General features: G+C 34.6%; 2 protein-coding genes across 2 annotated transcripts; one reads left to right on the top strand and one right to left on the bottom strand.

Annotated features, from left to right (window-relative positions):
- Positions 1–170: 170 nt before the first annotated feature.
- LOC135461422 (cilia- and flagella-associated protein 299-like) lies at positions 171–3,006 on the bottom strand. The gene is given in 8 exon segments (XM_064738522.1): positions 171–512; positions 811–940; positions 1,412–1,488; positions 1,490–1,528; positions 1,530–1,556; positions 1,671–1,761; positions 2,087–2,217; positions 2,718–3,006. Coding segments are annotated over 8 exon segments (702 nt in total). The 5' UTR covers positions 2,826–3,006; the 3' UTR covers positions 171–413.
- A 903-nt stretch (positions 3,007–3,909) lies between these two features.
- LOC135461390 (calponin homology domain-containing protein DDB_G0272472-like) lies at positions 3,910–22,578 on the top strand. Its single transcript, XM_064738458.1, has 13 exons — positions 3,910–4,073; positions 4,549–4,750; positions 5,075–5,183; positions 6,155–6,252; positions 6,571–6,650; positions 7,077–7,185; positions 8,184–8,281; positions 8,791–8,865; positions 9,104–9,204; positions 9,870–9,997; positions 15,671–15,826; positions 17,602–17,829; positions 21,889–22,578. The coding sequence occupies exons 1-13, from the start codon at positions 3,910–3,912 to the stop codon at positions 22,048–22,050; spliced, it is 1,710 nt and encodes a 569-aa protein (XP_064594528.1). The 3' UTR covers positions 22,051–22,578.
- Positions 22,579–24,808: the final 2,230 nt, after the last annotated feature.

Below are 24,808 nucleotides of genomic sequence, written 5' to 3'. Positions count from 1 at the left end.
ACAACTTCAACCTTCAGAATCTGGGTGTCAAAACAGGCATTCATATACCAGCCGTCAACCTAAATTGATCTTCGGGTCAATAATCACATGATTTCCGAAACAACTTTTCACACAAAGCACCAAATAACTATATACCCTAGTATATAAAGTTCGAAATTATAAGAGTTCCATCCCAAGTGAAGCAGTCAACAGCAAATTCTGCTGTGAGACATTCAATTCTGTAATGTCACAATCATGTATACCAGTACACTTAAAAAGCATTTTTAAAAAATTAGAGCCTCAGTACACTAATAAATCTATTTTATTTATCACAGCCAAAAAAAAAAAAAAAATCAGAGTTTCATTGTAGTTCATATATTTACACATGTACATGGAAAAATACTGATTTAAGGACACAAAATTTGTTCTTGGTTTTACGTCTTCCTCCTGGTGATATGATCATAAAGAACGACTTGGATATATTTGGTTTTATCAATCACAGTTCTGGTGGAATTATCCCCTGGAGAGGCTGCCTGAAAAACAGAACCAATTACTGGTTGAACACAAAAAATCAAGTTTTAACACATAAGTGGAATGTCAGCAAGCACAAGAATTTAGGTAACGCTTAATAATAATTAAGGATTTCTGATATACGATATGATTTCTGGTACATGGTATGCTTAAATGAGTACCCATATGTCAGTTTTGTGATCATGATTTTTCAGCTACATTGGCTACATAAAATCTCTTAACGTAGTACAGATGTTTATTTGTGCAGTTTTGTATAAAATTACTGACTCTGCAACACACAGTTCAGTACCAACCACTTACTTTGGGATCAACATTTAAAATCTTCCTGTCTCTTTTATTTTTGAAGAGGAGACCAGAAGCATTCTCTGCTATCACCTGGTAGTTAGGAGTGGGATTTGATGTTGACGTCTGTGTCTCCCAGTTATAGAAAACTGAAATGCAAGGAAAGCTGTATGTGTAAGTATTTGAAAAACATCATACAACTGCCAACGTGACCTCAAATTTTGGGGAAGCTACTCAATGTACCTGATTATGAGAGTTCTAATGATCTTAGAAAGGTGTTTTGCGAAAAGTGGGGTGATATTCTACTTAAAAAATGTAAGTTACAGCACAAAAGTATTATTCTGTAACATATTTGGCCTATTTGCTCTGAAAATGCACTTTTGGGGCAAATTCTTCGGGCAATACAGTAAATAAATGACAATTCCTATCTATCAGTTAGTGAGTAAGTGTACAGTCTAGAGACAACCTGCAAGCAAAATATCACAAGCTAGTTTAAATATGAGCATTCAAGATGTTACCATTGAGCAAACATGCACCTGCAATTGTTATCCCTTGCCTGTATTTTCATGCACAGATTATAAACTTTTACTACATGCAGTTTGGATTTCCACAAGCTTACCTTAAATCAGATGGTCTTGGCAGAAGTCTCTTTTTACCAGAAAAATAGGGCTCAAAATCCTCAGTTTTCAGTCTGTGGGGCGTAGTCAATGTATCCCGAGATTTCCTGTCCACGAGCCATTCTTGTCCCGGATAAACACAATGGTCTGAAATAAATCAAACATATGAGTTTATAACACATCACAGTTTACTTACATTATACCGATAAACATGTAAGGGAATGGCAAAATTTACTTATCTCACATTAACAATATACTCACAGTCATTTTGCCTGTTCTGTTGGCTTCTTCCCTTTGTGCTAAAGTTTTCAGCAATGGATCTTTCAATTCTTTACCAGAGCTTGCTAGAGTTCTGAAAGAGAACACCATACAGTAACAATAATTACCAGACCTGTACAGCTGTTCACTATGCGTCTCATCTGAAGAATGTTGGTAAAATGAAATCACTACTTACAGTACCCCTTGCAGTTTACCAGATTAAAAAAAGGTGATGTAACCAACTGTGTATGTAAATTGACAAGCCTTTTCACTGAACAACTCATCATCATCATTTAATAAAATTTAAAAAATACTGCTTAAATAAGTACAGCTGACTTTGCCCAAAATAACATAGTGACAATATTCCATACATTGCTGCCAAGGTTATGGTCAGTTTCAGTAATAAATGACATACTTACTTTTGCTGACTTCTCTTTGACAATCTGCTTGCTTCAGCAGCAGCTTTGCGAGCCTCAAACTCCTCTCGCTTTAGAACTTCTCCACTGCCCCTGTAACCTAATTCTACCAGCTGACGTGCAAGCTCTTCATCCTAAAATCAGAATTATAAGATAAGAAATGTGTGTACACCTAGCTGGGACTAATTTAACTTATGCCAGATATCACATTATTGATGTTGTACATGTACCGTAAGTAGAGGAAAATATATTTTATTGTAACATAATATAATTAAAACACATGTTGTTGTGATGAATACAAGAAGAATAAGAGTCAAGATAAACTGAACTTAATACTATATAATAACTATGATGCAAAACGTACAGGTATTCCGTGGAATTGTATCTGTAATTAAAATTACATTCACAGAAAATATCATACCATTTTCAGGCTGAAACCCTTAATTAAGAAAGAGTTTCGTTATATGATGTGATATATTTAGCAATCCTTATAGCTATTAACTGACTGGACCAGTGGCTATTTTAACATTGTCGGCATTAAAAAAAATGAACTTAAAATCTTCACACTGATTTCCCCTATTAAAATGTAAAATCACCAAACTGCTGGTGTCTTTTAGTTTAGTGCAATACTAACCTCGAGGTAGTACAGATCTAGTGACGTTATTTGGGAGTCGAGAAAGTCTTCGTATGTGTTAAACTCAGTCACGATGTTGTCACTCCCGCTTGGAACTTCCTCCTCCATCTTGAATATGTTCACTGTTAATATTTCACCGTCAGATAGCCTATGCTGCCCGCCTCTGTGTTTCTGGATATGAAGCAATTACTTGAATGTTTCAACTGTTGAAAAATGTCAGTCGCTAGGCCTAGATAACGTAGTTTTTACTTTTTTGACTTGACGTTTTCACGACTACCTGTGACGGAAGTCATTCGTCGCGCGTATACATCATTTGTTTATGTAGCCGTGGTTACCGCTTGCTGCTACCCGCCACAACACCAAGTGCTTGTACAACAACAACGCCTGTGGTTTCGGGCGAAAAGGAAATGGTAACTGCTAAAGACACTTTTGGTGGTTTGCGTGTTTTTTCAGTATTTTTGTCGATGTAATATACCTTTGGTAAAGGCATTGTCATTGACATAAGACTCATAACAAGCTATCCCAACTTTGAAACATGTAAATTTATAATTATTTTTTTTGAAGACCAAAGTGCTATGTATGTTTATCCCTATCGGTGTGTGAGCCAAACGCCGTTACCGGGTACTTAACTTGTCCTTCCATTTGTTTTAATATTTACATTTACCAAGATTTAATATATTATCAGTTGATTATAAAATAAATGCTTTTCTCCTCCTTTTATTCAACCCTAAAAAAAATCGGTGTACAACTGACACAGTCTTTAATAGTGTTTTTGGGCATAGCAGTTGAATGAAGACTTCCTAGTATGTTGGTGACTACATTTATATTAGTCATATGCCTTTATGTATCTGTGAAGCATATATATGTACAGACTTTGTCTGGCCTCATTTCTGTTTCAAAAACAGAGGAAATTTATCACAGCCTTTTCACCTTCTTTATAAAATGACCCAGAGCATGCATAAGTTACCTTAGTATAACAGCAATAATGGTGCTATCAGTAGAATAATTAATCATGCTTATAGAATAGTAAACTGCTGTTTCAGTTTGCTGCAATAGTTTATGCAGTTCCTTTAATGAAATATTGACACGCTAACATTTTCATGGTTATCTGTTTAATACTTTCCTAACTTTAACTTTCTTTCAGCTGATTTCATTTTTAGTTCTGTAGTATTTTAAGCCAAGCAGAAGGAAAATGGTTCTGACAGATTTACCTTTTGAGAGGAATTCTCGTCTGCAAAGTCGATATGATTTGATTAGGCCAGCCAAACGTCCTGATAGTGCTCCTCCCAAACACAGGGACCGGAAGCAGTCAGCAAATTCAAAGAAATCAAGTGAAGAATACGCTGGGTTTCTGAAGTAAGAAATTCTCAGTTTTCTAGTCATTGTATATATACATTGCTGTCATTCATTACTATTTAATGATTTCACTTAATTTATTTGTATGATTGTCTATTTTAACTGATACTGCAAAAATATATCATCTGGGTCAAAAACCTGGAAAAAAAATTTGAAGTTCAATTTGAAGTAAGATTACAATACTGAATACATAATCTGTTTGAGATATATCAATATTTAGAAAGCTCAGTATTTATTTTCATGAATGATTTGTGTACATCACAAATGTCTCCAGTATGTTCATGTACAATGTACATGTGGGCATAATAGAATCATGTATATGTTCTACATTTTTATAACAATCTTGAAGGTGGCAGTAATGAATTGTGGTGCTGCCATTGTCCTAGAAGGATTCTTACAATGATTAATGACATCCTCAGTGTGACCTATGTGACATAAATTTTCAGTTTCAGTTTTCAGTTTGTATGTATTGCAGATTTCAGGAGCGTAGTGTGGGCCCAAATGGATTTCTCGACTCTTCTCGTTACTGCCATTCCTTCACGGTCAAATCGAAAAGGAAAACATCACCTGGTCCGACAGGTGTGCCCCAGTCTCTGTCTGCACCCACCAGCGTGTCCTTGTCTGCAAGGATCAATCAGGACTCCAGGGATTATGACAAGAGAATGAAAGTCATTGAGGTGCTCACACTTTTACATGTACATATGTATACATGAATTATTGCCAATTAATGAATTATTGAAATAAAAAACAAGCATGAAGACAAAGTATACCAATCCTATATAGTAAGCTTGTACATACATGATGTACATCAAGCAAAGAGCTGGTGTGAAACTCCCATCCTAAACACTACGAGACCTTATTTGACTTCATTTGATGTGTACATAATATTGTTAATGCACAAACAACATTATCAATCTATTTGATCAGTTATGCTAGGACTATTTCAGCATTACTTTCATTTAATATGTATTGACATCTATGGCCGATATTTTTTATAACAGGACCACATGTGGAAACACAAACAAGAGGAAAGAGAACTGAAAAGGGCAGAAGGGGACATCATCAAGAATCAGCAAGCTGTCAGACATTCACTTAGGAATTATGAGAACTGTGAGTGATAACGCTCTTTAACATTCACATATAATAGCAATTACTATCATTAATATGCATGATTGAACACCAAAATAAAATAAATCGATGAATTATAAAATGAAGTAATCTTTCAATGCGTAGTGCATCTTAGGATATCTCTTGGGGTAAATGTAAGAAATGTAGGGAAAGGCTAATTTGTGACAGAAACGCATTGAAAAAAGTTGACTTTTTATATTTCTTTGTCGTGCAGTTCTTTTTTGTCATGTTCAATCCAAGAAGCTTCTTGTCTGTCATCTGTCAGAATGAACCAAGACTGCCCTTATACATTTACCCAAGTATAAAATACCTAACGTGGCAGTGACATCATTATTTTACAGCCTTTTTGGGTGGTTTTACTCTTGTTTAAAGTTAAAACCGTTATTACAGGGTGAGTCCATTACCGGGTCATGGAGTAGACATTATAGGAAGGATTGTTTTTGGATTGGATTGGTGTTTCACGCCATACGTAAAAATATTTCACTTATATGACGGTCGTCAGTGTTATGGTGAGAGGAAACCGGGTGGAACTTGGCAGAAACTCACAACCATCAACAGGTTGCTGGCAGACTGTCTCATGTACGGCCAGGGATGAAGCCAGCATGAGCTGGATTTGAACTCACAGGAACTGCAATGGTGAGAGCCTCCTGGGTCGTTGCGCCACATTGGCACGTTAACCACCTCGTCCATGGTGGCCACTACCCATATTGATTGCACGTGTTTTGCAAGAAAGGATTTATTGTTGTTTCATATTTAACGGGTTTATATCCTAAGTAGATAAGCAGGAATCAGTCACCCACACTCATTATGTAATGATGTTCTCAAACTTTTCATATAATTTTTATGTGTATTAATACTATCTTATTTATTTATTTATTGGTTTATTTATTTATTGGCAGTATAGTTATTAATACAAAACTGGAAGACCTAATTGAAACTATTATCTTTGCCAGTGGTTAACAGGAAAAGACGAGCAGAAGACAAGAAGTTAAGTAAAGGTCAGGAGAAGTATGTTGTCATGCAGAGAGAGAACACCCATGCAAAGGAGGAGGTATGGTGTAGACTGATGTTGTGTTACAGTGTCAGTTATACATGCATGTACTACCTTCATGCTTTGCAACATTTTTGTATGTCTTTGCAAAATTTAGGAGACCACTTTAATGGTCAGAAGAATTGGCACAAATACTTCTAACATTTCCATGGCAAATCCAAACTGCTACATACAGTTTTTCCTTCAAAGTCTCTTACTGGCAAGGAAGTTTGATCCATAAATTCTTGAAAATTTTGTTCAATTCTTTGGTAATAAAAAACTGCCTAACCCTAGAGGTACATTTGTAGCAGAATTTTTTGAATGACTTTTTCTTCCAAGCTGACCAAAAGACGAATCCAGCACAACATAAACATGGAACAAGAATTGAAAGATGTGGATCGCAAATGTCTTCTAAAGGAGTAAGCTTTATGTATCTTTAATACATTCTTAGAAGTTGATACTTTTTATATTGAAAATCTTTTTTTTTTGAGAACACAGCTGAAAGTATGAAAAGAGGGATTGCAACAGTCCATTTAACTGCTTCGTATGATTTACAAGGATTTCATGTTTTCCAGACTTCGTGTATACCCAATTATATATACTTCATATAACCTAATACAAATTTTGTTGAACTGTGTTAAATTTTGTAATAACTGAATAAAAGAGTTATTTTTAGCTGCAACAAGCAGATCTGTGGCAGGATGCCATGTTTTAGTTGCTGAGGAGGATGCATGTTCTTCTTGTTCTTTCTGGTGAATTACACTTTTGAAGTGCTCATACATCTCAGCTTGGAACAGTACATCCATCATTTTTTTATTTTTGTTTTATTTGTTTTTATTCTAAAGAATGGAATTGAGAAGAAAATACCAGACTAAAAAAAGTGAGCTGGAGTTGAAACGAGTAGAGAGGGCAAGAATAAGCCAAGAGTTTGAGACCAAGATGAAGACTAAAGAAGTAAGGCAAATACAGTTGTTGTGTATACATATGTCGATACTGTAATTCTCCAACCTTCTCACATGTTTGCAAGATGGTTATTCAGGCCTATTCTGAAGGCATTATTCTGTGTAGACTGATGAAATTATACTTTTTGTGAACCTCTGAAAATAGGCAATCTAACCTTGTCATCAAGATCAAATTAAAAAAAAAAATATTAGATCACTGAGCTTAATTACTCAGTAATTAGAGAAATTGAAAAGTATTATGTACCTGCTTAGAGCGGAAATGCCTGTTTCATACGCTAAACCACATTGGTCATTATGGAATAAGGACCCAGAGAATTAAATGTTTGAACATTTTGTTCTGTATATGCCCCTAAAAATTTGCCCTCAAAAGTGCATATTTAGATACCAATAAAGGTCACAAAATATTAGTTTTTTTGTTTTGAAATGTAAATTTTTTCAGTAAGATCATCCTTCCTACCAAACTAATTCAAAACATATTTCTAAGATCAGTACAACTAAGATCATGATTAAAAAAATCACCTAAATTCCTGAACCGTTTCACATATGGAAAAGCAATTTTCAGTGCAATTTATGCACATTTTTAATTTGAGACAAAACTACATTGGTTGGATTGTACATTTTCAGGGCTTCACAAAAAGTATATTTTTATTAGTCAACACAGAATAATAACTTTAGAATATACTTGAATAAACACCATGCAAACATGCGAAAAGACCTAGGAATTACAGTATTGAAAATTCAAATGACTTTAATATCCATGGGGGAAATTTTAGGTCAAATACGGTAATCCAGTGCAGACTATATGTATGCTCCAAACTGAAACATGTCTTCAATTTCACTCTTCAGCAAAGAACTATAGCATTATGAGTGTTTAATCCAGATGGCTTGTATTATTATGCCAATGATACAATTGACACGATAGGTGGAAAATTATTGTGAGCAAAGCCAGAAATGTGAATGTTTAAGTCTGTGTGTTGTTTTATGTTTTAGGAAGAAGAGTATAAACTACAGAAAGAATTGGCTGATCTGGCCATTGGACTCAACATGGAGGTGCTGAAACATAGACAGGAGATATTTGACAAGGAGAGGTTAGCATTGTCAGATTTTGATTTTTTCATTCTTAAAGAATCCAAGGTGTCTGTTAGCGAAAGAAGCTTGAAATTTAAACAGAATTTATACCTTTGGAAAAAGTAAAGCATAAAAAAAAATGTTAATTCTCAGAATGATACCTTTTGTATTTTTGCTATAGACAAGTGTTATACTGTTGATTATTCTATCTGATGTCAGAAGACCATAGACTCACATAATGCTGACAAATTCAAAAAATGAGAACAATCACAAAAACCATTACAAAAGCCCATAATAACTAAGTAAAGTTTGGCAATTGGAAAAATTGATTTTTAGTGAGAAAGTTCAATACAGATATCGCTGGATTGAAAAGTGAAAATCCCATGCAGTCAGTTTGTGATTTTTTTTAGCTCGTGCTAAACTTACCAAGAGTTAATGATTTGAATTACTGATATTAAGCTTGGTGAACATCGGTCTGACAATTAATCCTTTCATCCTGAATTTCTTTTGTTTATTTCTTATTTTCTAGTCAAAAGGAAAAGGAGGTAGCAAAGAATATTGAAGCAGATTTGGCCAATGAGAAGTCATTGAACTCAAAAATCAGGTACTTCTTCCATTTCTCTGCACTACAATGAAATAAATGAACTTTGTGTGATGTTTTGTGTAACCATAATATATTTTAAGATTTTTTTGTTTGAAAAGGGTATGAATGCCCAAGCTGTCACTTTTGTGTTTGTCAGAACATAATCAAAATGCTGCTGCTCTTTTTTTAATGCACATGCCATGCCAAAAAAAAAACAACATGTTTTTCCTTTAATTGTTTTCTGCCTGTTTATCTTCAGTAAAGGTGACGGGGACATTAAAGAGGCTGAATTGACAAAGAGAAAGCTGAGTGCTGACTTGTCTAAGACACGTGCACACATTGCCATTAAGACCAGAGACGGTGAGAGTTGCTTGTTGATGTGTTATAATTACTGTGTTTAACTGATCTTATGCTGGGCCTACTCCCAATAGAAGCAAGCAAAAGTTCAATGCAGCATGTGTATTGGTATTTTGCCAGTAAAAAAATATTGTAATGTAAACAGTGCTTCAACATCATCATCATGTTTTTGTTTTTTTTTTTACTTCGCTGCATATTATACGTTGAGAGAACAAAGCTACTGGCTAAAGGATTTGCGTGAAAGAGGAGTCAAGGGGGGGCAACTGGAATTTGTGTGACACGTTAGCACTTCTTTAATTCTAGAGTTATGCCCCATAGATTGGAATAACTTGATACACACATCTAACGTTTTTTCGCTTTGTTACAAGCAATTTTACATCATAATCACAAACAAGAAAAATTATTACTTATAAATATAATAATATAAATGTATTTATTATTATAATAATATAAAATGAAAATAGTCCAGTTGTTTGCTTTTTACCCAATTTAAACAACTGTATGTTAGTCCCAGGTTAGATTAGAAAGTTATATGTTCACCGTGCTAGCAGTATCATATTATCAACTGTAACATGCTTAGTGTACGTACGTTATTTTCTAATGCATTTTGATTTTATACATTTTTCAGATGTAATAATCTTGTTATTTTATTTCTTTATTGTTTGCAGAACATCGCCGTCTGACAGACACCCAGATGAGGTTAACTGACAATGTCAACACGCAGAGACAGCTGAATGATGCGGCGAGATTTGCTGACATGGATTTGAGGGCCAAGAAAATTGAACAACGCCTTCAGGTTTGTCACATGTATTTATTTTATTGTGGACATGTACGATTTAACTGTTGCCTGGATTTGTGTGAATTTAATATATGAATGGTTTGCATTGTCATTTTTGTTTGCAGTGTTGGATTAATGTTGCTTTATGAGCAATAAACGTATAATAATTATCACTTATTGAACAGTTGCAGGCTGATGTTGATGAGTGCTGTTTTTACACGGCACTGAAGCACGAATGAGATCGCAAGTTCGCACTTCCTCCACGCAAAAACAGAACGAGTCCACATCAGCTGGTATTCATTCAAAAACTTATTTATTATGTACACCAAACATCAATCAGTTCAACTAGAGAGCTTCGTCAATAAAAATTTAAGATAATAAAACTCATAATAATATTGCTGTGAATGGTACACGCATGTTTACAGAGGGAAAATGTGCAGTGTCATCGAATGACATCACTGTAATTTCATGTTGCTTATACCAAAGTGCAATATGAAAGTTGCTGGCATTGTGCGATATGAAATACATGCAGCAAGGCTGCCACAACATGGATAAGCTTCTGCTGGCTTCCTCTCCAGTCACACATGGGAAGGTCTGTTCTCAACCTGCAGATGATCATGGGTATTCCCCGTCATATAAGTGAAATATTCTTTAGTAAGGCGTAGAACACCAATCATAAAAATAAATAAATAAGTAAATCCTCTTCTGCAAAAGTTAATGAACTGTTGCACAACTGAAATAATACTGTTCATCTGGAGAAATGCATTTTCTATGTTATACATCCATTTTATACTCTACGTGTCATCTGATCCAAATTTAGAGCTAATTCTAACTTGGTGTAAACTTGATTAGGTCGAAGGGTGACTGTGGTATTAGGAGATTTCCAGCAGAACATGCCAGAAACTTTTCATGCTGCTTGACAGCTTTCAAGACGCGAAGCATTACTTAATAAAAATCTAAGAACTTTAACAACCATGAATTAAGTAAGCTGGGCTGTTAGAGTGTTGATCTTTCTGAACAACATGCAGCATATAGCCCACAATGTTAATAGTTCCAGAAATATGTGCAAGAATCAGATGTTGGTTATACTATTACTTTCAATTTTCAACACGTAAATTATATATATGTAACATATATTTATACAGTATATTTGTAGAAATTTTTTATTTTTAGATAAAATTTACACTTTTTGTCAAGCCCTGTAAATGCCCAGCCTAACCAATGTAGCCCTGTGTTCGGATTCAAATGAAAAAGGTGCACAAATCATGCTGCAGATTGGTCTTTTATATGCAGAAGAAGAATGACAGCATGAGGATAATCATTTCCATTTTTATTCAGTAAATATAATGGACTTACATGTAGACCTGAAACACATATTCTAAGGTGGCATTTTCGCACAGGAAAAATTTTGTTTAGTTGTAGCTACATGTAAGATTGGTTAATTAAAAAATAAAAAAAAAGTGGTTAAGTCTGATTTTTTTTCTACAATCAACATCTACAGGAAACAACTTTACCCATTGCTGTCAGGCCACACCAGATGTGGACTGACATTCCCACAGTTGTGCCTTTTTTATTGTTGTTAGTTTTTTTTTCAATACTTTAACTGAACAGGTTAGTATTTTCTATTAACGCTAAGATGTGAGAAAAAAAATAAGTGACAGGACAATAACAGATAAATGACAAAATAAAGCTTAACTCTAAATTCCAAACATTCTGAACTGAGAACACAGATTGGTTTTTACTATTAGATCCACTTACCTGGATTTCTCCTCTGAGAGGCAGTTTAATTAGGTGTCAAATGCTGAGTGTTTACCTGACAGATTAAATGATTTACCATCACAAAAAAATAACAACAGCAAAAACATTTCATCTTCATCAGTGAGTCATGCACCCACAAAGTAACATTTAATTCCATTAAGGAGCAACAAAACAGAATCATCCTTCTTTAAGGTAATGTACTTAAGTGTTGGAAAATTTATTTGAAAGTTTGAATTTTTCTTTAGTAATAGACAGCTATTGCGATCATTCTACATTCATGTTGAGAGATATAAAAGCAAGAAATATAAAAATGCATTATCCATGCTAACTTTTGATTCTGCAACCAATTTTGACTTCCTGAGTTTGAATTAATTAAGACATGTAAGTTAGTGTTGTTAATTACAGACATATGTGTAAGGTTGTGCCATGAAATGCAAATTTAATTAGAGAGGTAAGGACAAATTTTAAAAAAATAATAGTAAAAAATAACTACCCTCAAAACATGAAGTTTTAACTATGTCTCTTTCGGTCTGATGATATTTATAGCAAGTGACATAATAGAGTGTGGGCTAGTGTATATGTATGTACTTTCATGTGAACCTGGTTATATAAAACTTAACTCAAGTCACATTTCTTGCCATAAATGTTTACTAACAACAAATGGGCCTACATGTACATATATGTACACAAAAACACAAGGTATAAGGAAAATTAGACTACAATGAATGAAAATGTTGACTTTTTTTGCCCGAAATGTGAGACAAATACTGTTTAAAAAATCTCTGATGTATCATTCGGGATTCGGAACGGAAATCATTTATCATACCTGTCAGATATGTGAATGTGAACAATGGTTATTTCATATAGAAAAGTCTAGAAAGTTTCAAACTTCTGAAATACATACTTCTGATGTCTGATTTCTTACCAGAAGTAATTTAAATACTGACAAGAATTTAATATGATGATATGGACTTTGAAGTAAAATTCATTCATTTCTATTCATTACCTTCGTTTACTGTTTTTGTATTGATTTGATTCGAGCGAAATGCCATGCTAAAGAATGAATCACTTCTGCAATGGTGGTTAGTTTTATGGGTGAAAGAAAAGAGACAGAGTTCCTAGAAATCCACCCGATTTAAAGCCACAGCTTAACAAGCCATAGACTGCAGTACATTCATATTCTAAAACTTAACTCATACATATTGCTTCAAAGTAATGTGTTTTACTGTTATAATAAAATTATCTATTTTAGCATGAAAATATGACACTTATAATGACGAAATTAATGTCTGGATAAAAATGTACAAAGTCTTAAAAAATTTACCAGCCTTTAATAGCAGATTAGATCCCACTTCACTTCCTTGCTTTTCAAAAACTAAATTTGAAAAGTGTTTTGAATGTCTTTGATGTTTGATGGGGGAATAGCCATGCCATTGGGGGTATTCAGTATATTAGCAACAAGTTCCCAGTTACATGTTCCAGTGTTCAAGAACTGAGCAATGTTCAAAGTTTATTTGAGAAAGTTCCCAGAAAGCAAATTAGTAGCAAAATCTTTAGCTGGTTTGTATTATATTTTTAGTTTTACTTATTTTCATTTTTTTTTTTTTTTAGTTTGTAGTGTGTTACTGGATATTTTGTATATTTACTCCTTAAATTATAGAAGAGAAAATATAACAGTTGAAGACAGTTCAAAGTTGATGTTTTAGTACAAATTGAAACAGTTGTTTCACATCTGTGAAGACACATACATTTGTTTCATTAAAGAATAAAGGTTAAATTAATGGCTGTGAGGATTTTGTTTTACACATCCAGTACGATTTAGAGTTAATTGTTGTTTGAGCCAATTAGTTTTCATTTTTCTCCATATATGACAGTTGTGACATGTTTACACTTGTGTTCAATATGCCAGATGTATAGGGTCACTGGATGCATTTGATGACAATGGGCTGTTTTGTTTTTGTTAATATATGGAAATGGATTGCTGAAAATGTGTATGCAGGTGTATATCTTAAACCCGTACTTAATACATTGGACCTTTTATATTGAACAGCTCCAAATTTGTCTTTTTGCGCATCATTTTCGCATTCCTCATCGACAACACCTGGGTCATTAGTGTAAAGCCTCTGTCGGTGAACAAAGCTAGCAATTGTTTTCTATAGTTTTATATGATCGGTGAATGTCATTGTGGTGATGGTTAGTGACATGATCGTTAGACCAGTTTCCCACACCTTAGCTGTAGAGTTTGACAGCATAAGTGTGTAGAAGGTTTTAATTATCAAGTTTTCCACAGCTTCTGGTGTGACAGTAGTCAAGGCCAGTTGTCAGCACCAAAACACAGGTGGACGTTTGAAGACATCATCAAGGCATTAATCAGTGCCAGACACTAACGTGAAGAAATTTACGAACTCAGACCACAGCTGCGTGAATGAAGCTTTTTTCTTTTGTTTCTTCACTGTAACTTGTTTTCCTGCGATTTAGTGGTTTGGAATACATCAGCCAATTGTTCCAGCTTTTTGTCCTTGTGTTGACGTTACTTTAAATTCCTCTCTGAATGGTCTTCTTAAAAACTTCATCCATCATAATGGAGGTTATTCTTCAAGTAAAAACAATCACCTTTTATTTGTTTAGAAAAAAAGGTTAGATCATATATAAATATATATACCATGTAAATAAACAAACACACCTGGCTTTTGTGGTTTTAAGTTCATTACCAGTACAGATACATGTACAAGCATATGGTTTAATTGTTCGTGTGTTGAAATCTGGCTCCGAGGGCTTGACTATATCAGTGGTATCCCTTGATTCTGAGGAAATTCTATTTTCTCCAGCTCAGAACCAAAAACATATAAACTTCCAGCATAGTAATGATGAAACAGTAACGAGTCAAAAATGGAATACAAACACAGTTTCTTTGTAGGGAATTGTAGCGAAATTTTAAATAAGTCTTTTGTGAGTACTACTTGCACAAGGGCATTTTAACATTACAAAAACTAGTTTGAGTGTGATTTAATAGCTTCTAAGATTTTTGTGGGTGTGTTTTTTTTTGATTGTGTGCTTTGACCTTACCCAAGTGTAAACTAATTAGATAAACATAGAGGGTTGTCTGTTTCATTTCTTTGTGAACAAAAAGTTTATGAGTACAAACGTATTGTTTAAGCTGGTAGGATGTTACCCATGTCATCTTATTGTGTGTGGTTTATGTTGAGATAACCATCACAATAATCGTTCATTATTTCATCAAAGGAGATAAATATCTGGGTGAAAAAGAGACCAGTCTTTTAGAACAATCATATTGTTCAACAGTATAACAAGGTATTGATTGTTTTTCAGTAGAGTGAAGGGTTGAACAATTTGGTTAAGTGTTGGGTGGTCTGCTCTCGCGCCTCTTCAGACAGCCTAGTGAAAATGATTTATTACAGAGTACAGACACATGTTGGCGCGAAGCTAGTGGTTAGAGCCAGCTCTCAAGGGTTTTCTCTTACCTTAGATACAGACAGTAAATTTATTTTCAACTCAGGTAACGGGGTTATTCGTCTTTCTGGGGTTTTTTTCTTTGATTTTTTCAAAATTTTTTGGGGAAATGTGTACAACTTTCCATCCATCAGCACAACTGTTGTGGATTATGTATGCATGTTGTGTCGGTGAAAGATTAACCTGCTGATATGTGCTCGCAGACACGACTGATGTATCGTTTTGGCCAGTTTTTTCCTCGCAGGTAAATAATGCCCCATCATTTGAAATACACAACGAGTGAGATTGATCATTTGTGGTGAGAAAAACATGAGGCAGTATTGTGTAAGAGTGGAAGAAGACCTGTCTGCTTGATAGGTCTCTGATTAAACACAGTCATTAAGTTTTTCTTTCTCATTTCCAGCTGTGCAGTGATCACTTACACCAGACATATAATGTTATCTTCCCTTTTGTCTGCTACAGGCGCACAACGAACGTCGACAAACGCAACTCTCAAGCCGCATCAGTCAGAAGAGGGACAGAGAAGAAGCGCAGCAAGCTATACTGCAGGAGAAGTTCCGCAAGCGCTACAATGAACAGCGCCGCAAAGAGCACGAGGACAGCCTGAAATTTTTCCAGGTGGGCTGCAAGACTAACTTATGAAGACATATACATACCAGCAGAGTGAGAAGGAAATTAAAAGTTAGACCACAGTAGAGGAGGGTCCAGGAGCTGCTTAGGCTCTGGAAGCTCCATGAGATTGCCATAGATGAGATCTCAGCAATTCTGGGGGTCTGAGGGTCGAGAGCTGTAAAAGTGACAATGAAAGTTTTGAAAGGTTACCACAGCACATTAGGCGAGTGTCGTAGAGCCACTGAGTCTCTGCAACCTTAGAGACACTCAAAGTTGTAGCATCAGGAAACAGGAATTTAAAAGACTACAGCCACATTTGATCAACTGAAACTAAAGAATTTAAAAACTCTTAGTATAACTTTTAATGCTTTGTATTTTGCCAGATGCAGTTATAGATAAATGAAAACCAATCTTGCATTTACTTGAAAAGTGGATATGACTTGAGTATTGGTATGATCACAGCCCCATGTTCTGCTTAATAACCACACAACAAATTTACTCAGATAAAGCTTTCATCAATTAGGGTGTCACCAATGAAGTATTAAACTCAGATCCTGACAATTCCTCCATTCATAATGTTGAGGGTTATTCTTGACAATGCAGTCAAATAAATAAATTGTGTATAGAAACATTTACTAAATGGTGCCCCTAATATACATGTATTTACTGAGCTGACAGAGCACAGTGCTGAGATTCACTGACCCATTATCTATGTTCAAGTTATAATTGTGAGTTGATGACGTCTCAAGCTTGTGTTTCACAAAATTCAGTGAAGCAGCACTATAAATAGGCGGCTCCTTTATGTGTCAAAAGGACATTGTCTTTAATCCTGGCAATTTTATTATTGACTGATGTGAATTTACAATTTGAATGAGAGGTCTGACCTACTTCAGGGTGTCACCAATATTGCAATGTACAGTAATATACCACATGCAAATCTTATTATCCCAAAACATGTCAATACATTTCAACATCTGAAGAGTAAAAACATTTTGGCAGTGCATCAGTTGTGTAAAATTCACATATTTCAGATACACCCAGGCACATAGAAAATCTTTTTATACACATTACAAGTGTGCTAAGTATGTTGTTAAATTTTGAAATTGTGTATACATATATCCTTTGTTATTGAAACATTACACATGTACATATCATAAACGGACATTTTTAAATGTGACATGAATATCAAGATTTCAGAAAAAAGATATCTATGTAAATAAAGCTCGCAGATTTCAGAAGTCAATCTTCTGTCACTGCATGTGTGGTTGGAACTAATTCATTTTATTTTAGCAAAAAGTAGCTGAACACGTTCCTCAATTTACTTACATATAACATTGCTAAGGAACCATTATAGGTCTTCTAAACGTACCGGTATACTATGTAAACTGAGAGGTTTATAAGTGTAGCTATCTCAGAGACAGGCTTTACAGGTAAGTTAGTTCCAGATGCCCCAATAGCGGATAATGATTCCCCAGGCTAGTGCCATTCTCCTCATCCTTAATGGAGTAGACATAATTTCACCTCAGTGTTTCACCTTATTGTCTGGGAAAACATTTTGGAGAGGACTTCTCTGATAATACCTTAGATCCGGGTAGAGGATAACAAAAGGATGGCCGTTGTTGTGGCAGTTGTTTCTCTGATACTCTCCTCTTAATGAGCTCCAGCTGGAAACTGTCTTCTCAAGAACAAACACAGTTGTATTGCCTTAGCATTGCCTGCTAATTGAACAAAGTTGTGTCTACTTGTTTGATGACTGTTTCCTTTATGTTGTTGGCTTCCAGAAAATGGTGAGCAAAGGGGAAGAAACAGAACAGAACCTGTACAATAAAGTTCGGAATGCTGAATACGCTCGGCAGAAACAGGAGCAGACCATCAAGCATCTTCAGCTTGCCCTCCAAGAAATCAAGCGCGAAAATGCCGAAAAGATTAAGAAAGAATTGGCAGATTCCTTCAGACATGAGAAGGAATGCGAGGAAAAGTTACTGCGGGAAAAGGCTGAACTTGATAAGGTGAGATCAGTGTAATGATATTACATGTCACATTATTTTGTTGTTCTGTGTTTACTTTTATATGAATTACTTGATACTCCAATTCCCAAGACAATAAACATTTCCATGTAATTGTACCTTGCAAATTTGCAGTTTTTATATCATAGAACAAATCACTTGAGACCTCAGGGTAAAAATTGCTCAAAATTCTGACAGTTGATCAGTAACTCAAATTTCAGTCTTTTTATCAATGAAATTGCAAGTTGATAAGATTAATGTTTTGAAAACATTCACTTGCTTGGTATTTATTATTATTTGAACTGGATAAAAACAAGAAATTGACAATCTGCACAAAACATTTCCCTGAAAAAGAAACAAAAAACAAATAACTCACTGTTACACCAAACAGTTGAAAAAGAAATTACCGCAACTGTTCTGTTTAGTGCAGAACACAGTTTAGTTAACACTTTAAAGACTGCATTGAGGGGTGATACTGATCTGTACTGAAACAGAAGCCAAAACCCAGGTTTGAAGGCTCCTTGGAAGCCGTGAAACTGCATGCAGTTAAGACATAATTTAAAGAGCCAATTTATTATGTTTATAAGTATGATATGTTATTCATGGAACCTAAATATTGCACGATATTTGTGGGGATATGTTTTACACATTAGTCTTCTTGCACATACATGTATAAATCCACCTATGTTAATGGTTTAACTCCACATACACCACTGACCCTTTAATTAAACCTGCCTTTTTTTTTAAACTTTTCAGAATGCTATATTACCCAAAGTATCAATTTTATTTTATTTGCAAGAAGCATTATCACCAAATAATCCGTTAACAGGTTAAGGTAGATCTGTAAAGATTAAGGCCTGGCCAGGGGTTAAAGGCTGACGCATACATGACGCAGTACTAAGGGTCACTTGTGAAGCGGAATTAATCTAATTCCTGGGTAGGAGAATAAAGTCAGATTTCATCAGTACAGAGTTAAGTTTGACTCTAATAGCTAATTGCATAGGTGCTGGAGCAGAAAGGGACATGTAAGTTTTTTTTGTTTGTTTTTTTTTTTTTTTGTGTTTTTGTGGTTTTTTTGTTCACTTATACATGTACTTTTTTACTCCTATCTCTGCCCACATCCCTGCAAAGGAAACATCTAGCAATTGCTGGACAGTTCTAGATCCAGAATGATTCTTAAAGTTAGAGCAACTTTTATGTATGTATAGTGCAACAGTGTAGCAATATACATTTATACTATTCTTTAAGAATCAGTATATATTGATAAAAGAGAAGAAACAAATGGCAAATTATGTAAAAGTAAATGACAACATTTTTCGCTCTAAAGCTGTTCTTGACTGAAAATTTTTTAGGGTTTCTCAGGTAATCACCACTTTGCAATGGGCAAACATGTGTGCTCTTTATGAATGTCCACGGCTGTCAGTTTTATGTCAGTTACATGTACCTGCCATTTCACCTGCAATTTACCTGTCTGCACCTGTTTCCGAAATTGACATTTCCCATCACTACTGATTGGGAGCTGTATCCTGTTTAGGGGAATGAAGGTAACAGGTTAGCAGTCTGATGCCATTCGTGTGCTCTCTCAGGAACTCCCCCACCCCACTCTCCTCCATCTCTCTTCCCTAGGGACCATTTATGTAGAAGTTAAACTGTCAACGTTTTTCATGCCCGAGTTGATAATAGTTCATGGCATATACCTGTATATTAAGTTGCCCAGTGCTCAGCTGTATGTATGTATGGTAGAGTACCAGAGCCCTGGGTATGCATGTATTAACTGTACCTAGTTTAACCTGGTGGTATGAAAACACATCTCCACACGGTTAACTTCATAGTTATAATGGTGCTAAGGTTCCTTATTCACAGATCACTCCCTTTTTCATCCTAATGTGTTGAAATTCTATAGTATTAGCAACAACACTGTACCCAGAGAGTACTCGTTAATGCGTTTGTCCTAATGCAATTAGGCAATTCACATCTCAAGTTGAAGGACTTAAAAGAAACTCTTGAAGTTAAACTAACGTGGCAAAAAGCTTGGTGTATGAGTCCAGAAAATCAGGCTGGCTGAAGAGCCATTAAGTGGTCTTAAAATTCAATGGCCTCTGGGAGTAGAACGGTCGGAAACAACTCATTCATTCATTCAGTCACTACATTGACCTATTTCTATCCTTTTCATAATTGTCACTGGAAAGTTCATTTTCAGTGGTATAAAAAAGGGTCTTTGTGGTTTCGTTTGTACTAGATGAATAAACTTTCTGAAGTGGTTCTCTGTCCTCTTCTATACACGTAACTTGACATCTTGACAATTCTAAACAAATATTAACATCCAGCTTCTAGCATATGTATCCTTAATAGCTTACCACCAATTTTTTTTTCTTTTTTTTTCACCTTCATTCATTCTTCCCTTAAGTGTTTGTGGAGCCAAGATTTTTACCACTTTGCTGTGAACAAGTATTTCAAGCTAAACGTGCTACTGTCATGAAAGTTTGTATGGGTATTTTCCTAACGGAATATGACAGATACAGTGAAGTTTTACTGCCGACTGCCCTACCTGCTTCGAAGAAAATTTCTTTGTAGATTTTTCCATTTGTACCGTTACTAATGACTCCGCAATATGCTTATCTAAGTATACTTTATAGTATCCATATTTCAAATGTGATTTATCAAATAGTCGTAAATTTTGTGTTTCAGACAATTTGTTCTAATTACAAGTACATGTATCTCCAAATTTTGATTTCATTGTTCTTATTTAGCTCATGTTTTTTTTTAGGTTATCGCATTTGGACTTTTACTGATGTCTCCTGTAGTATTTCAATTATGATTTATCAAACCTGGAATTAAGAGAAATCCCAGATCGAACAGTCCCAAATTATGTGTTTCAACCAATTTGGTCTGCTGTATCTCTATGTCTTCATATCAGATGTAACATGTCAAGAAACCTTTTTCTATTGCCTTTAGCTTTCTTCTTTTTTCTTTTTTCTTTCTTTCACAACTTCTTATTAACCTACATGTATTTATTTGTTATGCATGATATGAATTATCAGAAAGGAGGCCTTAATAATTTGCATAATTAATATTAAGATGTTATTTCTTGTTTTGGGTTTTAATTGCATGATAGAGACCCCATTTCATATCTGTTGCATATTTTAAACACAAAATGACTACTAGTATTTAGTATATCAGTAATGAAATTATTCAACTTTTTGACATGCAGTATGTAAATATACTTTAGAACTTTATTCTGTCTATCATGATTAAATTACACTTTCTGGAATGTTCAGTAGCAGTTATGTTCACTATGCATAGTGGCAACAAATCAGCACTTTTCTAAGCTGTGTCATTGTGCTTTGTATGTTTATACTGTAGTGTACATCAGTGCTCGTTAATCTACATTTAGGCCTACTACATCACAGATTCTAAAGGATTGTACCAGGATTTTATGGAGTCATAAAAGTAGAGTATGGACAGTTAGCTTGAGGGCTGCTTAAGAGACAAAATTTGTGTCAGGCAATATACAAAAAATAGGTTTTATACGCATGCAATTAATATAGATAAAATTTCAGGCATTCACTGCCAAGCAGTCTGATGTTTGATTTCAAATACCTGGTATTCTTAAAAGTGCCAAATTTTGGAATTCCAAACCATAGAGCAATTCTAGAAAGTAATGCAGGAGTTTTTGTGTAAAATTTAAAACCTCATATTGTTTTGCAGTGTCAGATCTCAGGAGTTGAGTGTACATACGTATTTATCTTCATGTAACACTTTTTGGGTATTCTCAGTTTTCAACTGCAAATGGCTATTCGTTGTACTTAATAGAAATTGTTTAAAGGCTCGTAACAAACTTAGTCCTAACTTAAACCATACTCAGAAAAAATATGATTGTCTTATGTAGAGGAACACTGAGGTTATGTGATTGTGGATTTATTGTATACAGAAAACTCTACAGCATCAAATGCTAATTTTAAAAGAAATGAAAGATTTGACCAGTTTTATCATCTTTGATAGACCTAACATTTACCAATATTAAAATATGTACATGCATATATACAACTTTGTATGTTGTAGGCTCACGCCCAGAGAGAAGAGAGCTATATGAAGTTACAACATCATCGCACTCTTCTTAAAGAGGATAGGTACCAGTTAGAGGAACACAAGAGGGAACACGAACGTCTGACCAAGATTGGGCTCAAATCAGACCTCACTTCAGACTCGTTCATCTACACCTAAAGATACAACAGTATATGTATGAAAAATGGATTGCATAAAATCTTCAGAGCACACTTTTCTTTGTTTAGTCAGTTAAGAAACAGTTGATCAAATATCACTAGTCATATCACCACTAGGTGATCTTTGATCATTCTAACAATACCATTAACAATGACTTTCAAAAACAACATCAACATGACGTGACATGACAGACATTTAGCCTCCTGTGCAAGCACCACACAATTTTGTGTGTCGTACATCATACATTAGGCAAATCACATTTGATCCCTTGTTTTCCATTACTTACCATTCATTGTTTTACCCCCACATGGGAGCTGATTGTTGGAAATAATGATAATGAAAAATGAAAATTGCTGCACAGCCCATGCCATTTTTCAAAAAATGCTCTGATGGGAAACAAGGAATAAAGTGACCTTGACCTTAAAATAATTTAAAATCTTAAGTAACATCTTCATGTATTCTGCTTAAATGAAATGTGAAGTAATAAAGTTCTCAACATAGAATCGGGTAAGAAGTTATTATCTTATAGTTGATGTAGATGTATGGAAAGCAAGACCTGTGAACATGAAACTGGTGATGTGATATAAAAATCAGATACATGTAAGGTGTGGTAATATTGTTTTTTGAATGAAAACAATGGTAAATGATCATACTTTCAAAATAAGAAAGTCTTCCCAACTTCCTTTTTTTGCTTTCGGTTAAACATGAATGTCATTTGTGCATTATTTTAGCATGTTAAGAATGATTTTAGATGACCAAGATTGTGTAGATGAATGAACATGTTCTCTTTGAGGAATTTCCCCCCATGCACTCCTCTGAAATGTCAAAAAAGTGGTTACATCCACTGTTTTTGTAAATCAGGTAATACATCCATGAGGTAAATAGTCAAGACATTTTGTTACTTGATCTTCCAAATAAAAAGAGGACACTTAAATTTCATTTGTTCTGAAGAGTTGATCATGTGTGAATACATGTACTGTGGATTTTTTTGTACACATATTTAAGTGTGATGTGACCCTATACATGCATCTGAAGATATATATATATATATATATATATATATATATATATATATATATATATAGGCCTTTAAGAGATACAGTGTACATGTACATCATCAATTTGTTTTGGATTTTGCTTTAGCAAAAATAAGGTTTTCATATTAAGTAAAGCATTCGGTATTATGAGTGACTATTTATACTATTTATACATTTTACTTTCCAATCTGTTATGGTACTTTTATTGCTCTGTCTATTTTCATAATTGTACATATTTTTTTTAAAGCAAAGGTCAAACTTCACCTACATTTCAACTTTTGAAATGTTGGCTGTACTATAATGTTTATTAAAGTATGCATTATTTGGCCAATTTACTAGGTAGCTTCTGAATTGGGAGAGAATCGACAGTCACAATTTGAACAAGTATAAATTTCAGGAAATCTGGATGGCTCTGTAAGGTTATTAATAAACATCTCCCAGAACAATGTTAATGAAATTCTGTGAATGATATTTTCAATTCATAAACATTACTCTGTTTGTTGAATTGTATTTTAAAGTTTGACGTGCAACGTAACATGTTAAATTATTGCATGGGTGTGGTATGGCGATTTAAATTCTTAGTGTAGTGATCAAGGTCATATTTTCATATAGACATATTGCTGTAAATGTGTATGTTATTGTTGAGCCTCTAATACTATTATGTCCACGTGAACATATATATGATTGGTTGTACTGGCTTCCCAAATGGTAAAGCTTCTCAAATTCCAGTACCAGTATTATGATGATGATTGCCAAAACTCATTGATGCTATTATGCAGATTTTATATATGTGTTATATATTTGTTTTATTGAAAACGTTTTGAATTGTACACTTATAGACCTTTTAAATTAAACAGAGATTTGACTTTCGTTAACTTTTGTTGGTATGTGGTGTTAGAAGTAGAGTATTCTTGAGAAGGGTCTTAGCGGATGTTCATGTGCAGAGAGCCAAGTCCGTAGGCCCTAATGCGGCAGAGGTGACATAGGCTAAGTATTTGAGCCAAGTTGACAAGTGATCACTTGTTCAATGCGTTTAAAGCATCTCCAGTGGATATCATTTATGCAGATACGGAGTATGAATCACAGTGTGTTTTGGAAAATTGAATTCCCGTTTTGATTTTCATGGGACATACTTAAGCTTTAGGATTGGAATTGGTTGATCTGTCAGAATTCATAATAATTACCTTGCGTTTAGCACTTGAAATAAGGAAGGCTTGTACCAAAAGTCTTCGTTTTAGGACCAACACTCAAAACTATGGTTGGTTCATACGACGTTTGTTTTATAACACTGTCAGTGTTAAAGGAAGTTTTGCTAATCGGGAGTAGTGCGAAAGCATCCTCGCACTATGCAATACAAAATCTAACTTATACCGTAGTCATTTCCGGACAGGAAAGGGTATACTACGTTTCAAATTTATTTGTACATGTACCTTACCTTCTTTAAACGACTGTATTAGTATGTAAACTTAAAAGTACTTAACTGATGTTGAAACAAATCCTGTGGACATTAGTACGAGCGTGAAAGCCTTACATGTAGGTTCACATAGGCAGCACCTTGTGTTCACAGAGGATTTAATCGCCAAAGCGTTCCTTAATGAATAGTTAAGTATTGTCCATCATCTGATTATAAAGATAGGCTTGTTGACGGTTTAATATTCTCCTCACTGTAGTTATAAGGGACATATCACCTGAGGAAATAGAATTATGTTGTTAGGTAGATA

The sequence above is a fragment of the Liolophura sinensis genome, chromosome 1, assembly GCF_032854445.1.
Source record: "Liolophura sinensis isolate JHLJ2023 chromosome 1, CUHK_Ljap_v2, whole genome shotgun sequence".
NCBI lineage: Eukaryota > Metazoa > Mollusca > Polyplacophora > Chitonida > Chitonidae > Liolophura > Liolophura sinensis.
The sequence above is the reverse complement of the archived record's forward strand: the minus strand, read 5'-3'. Positions and strand labels throughout refer to the sequence as shown.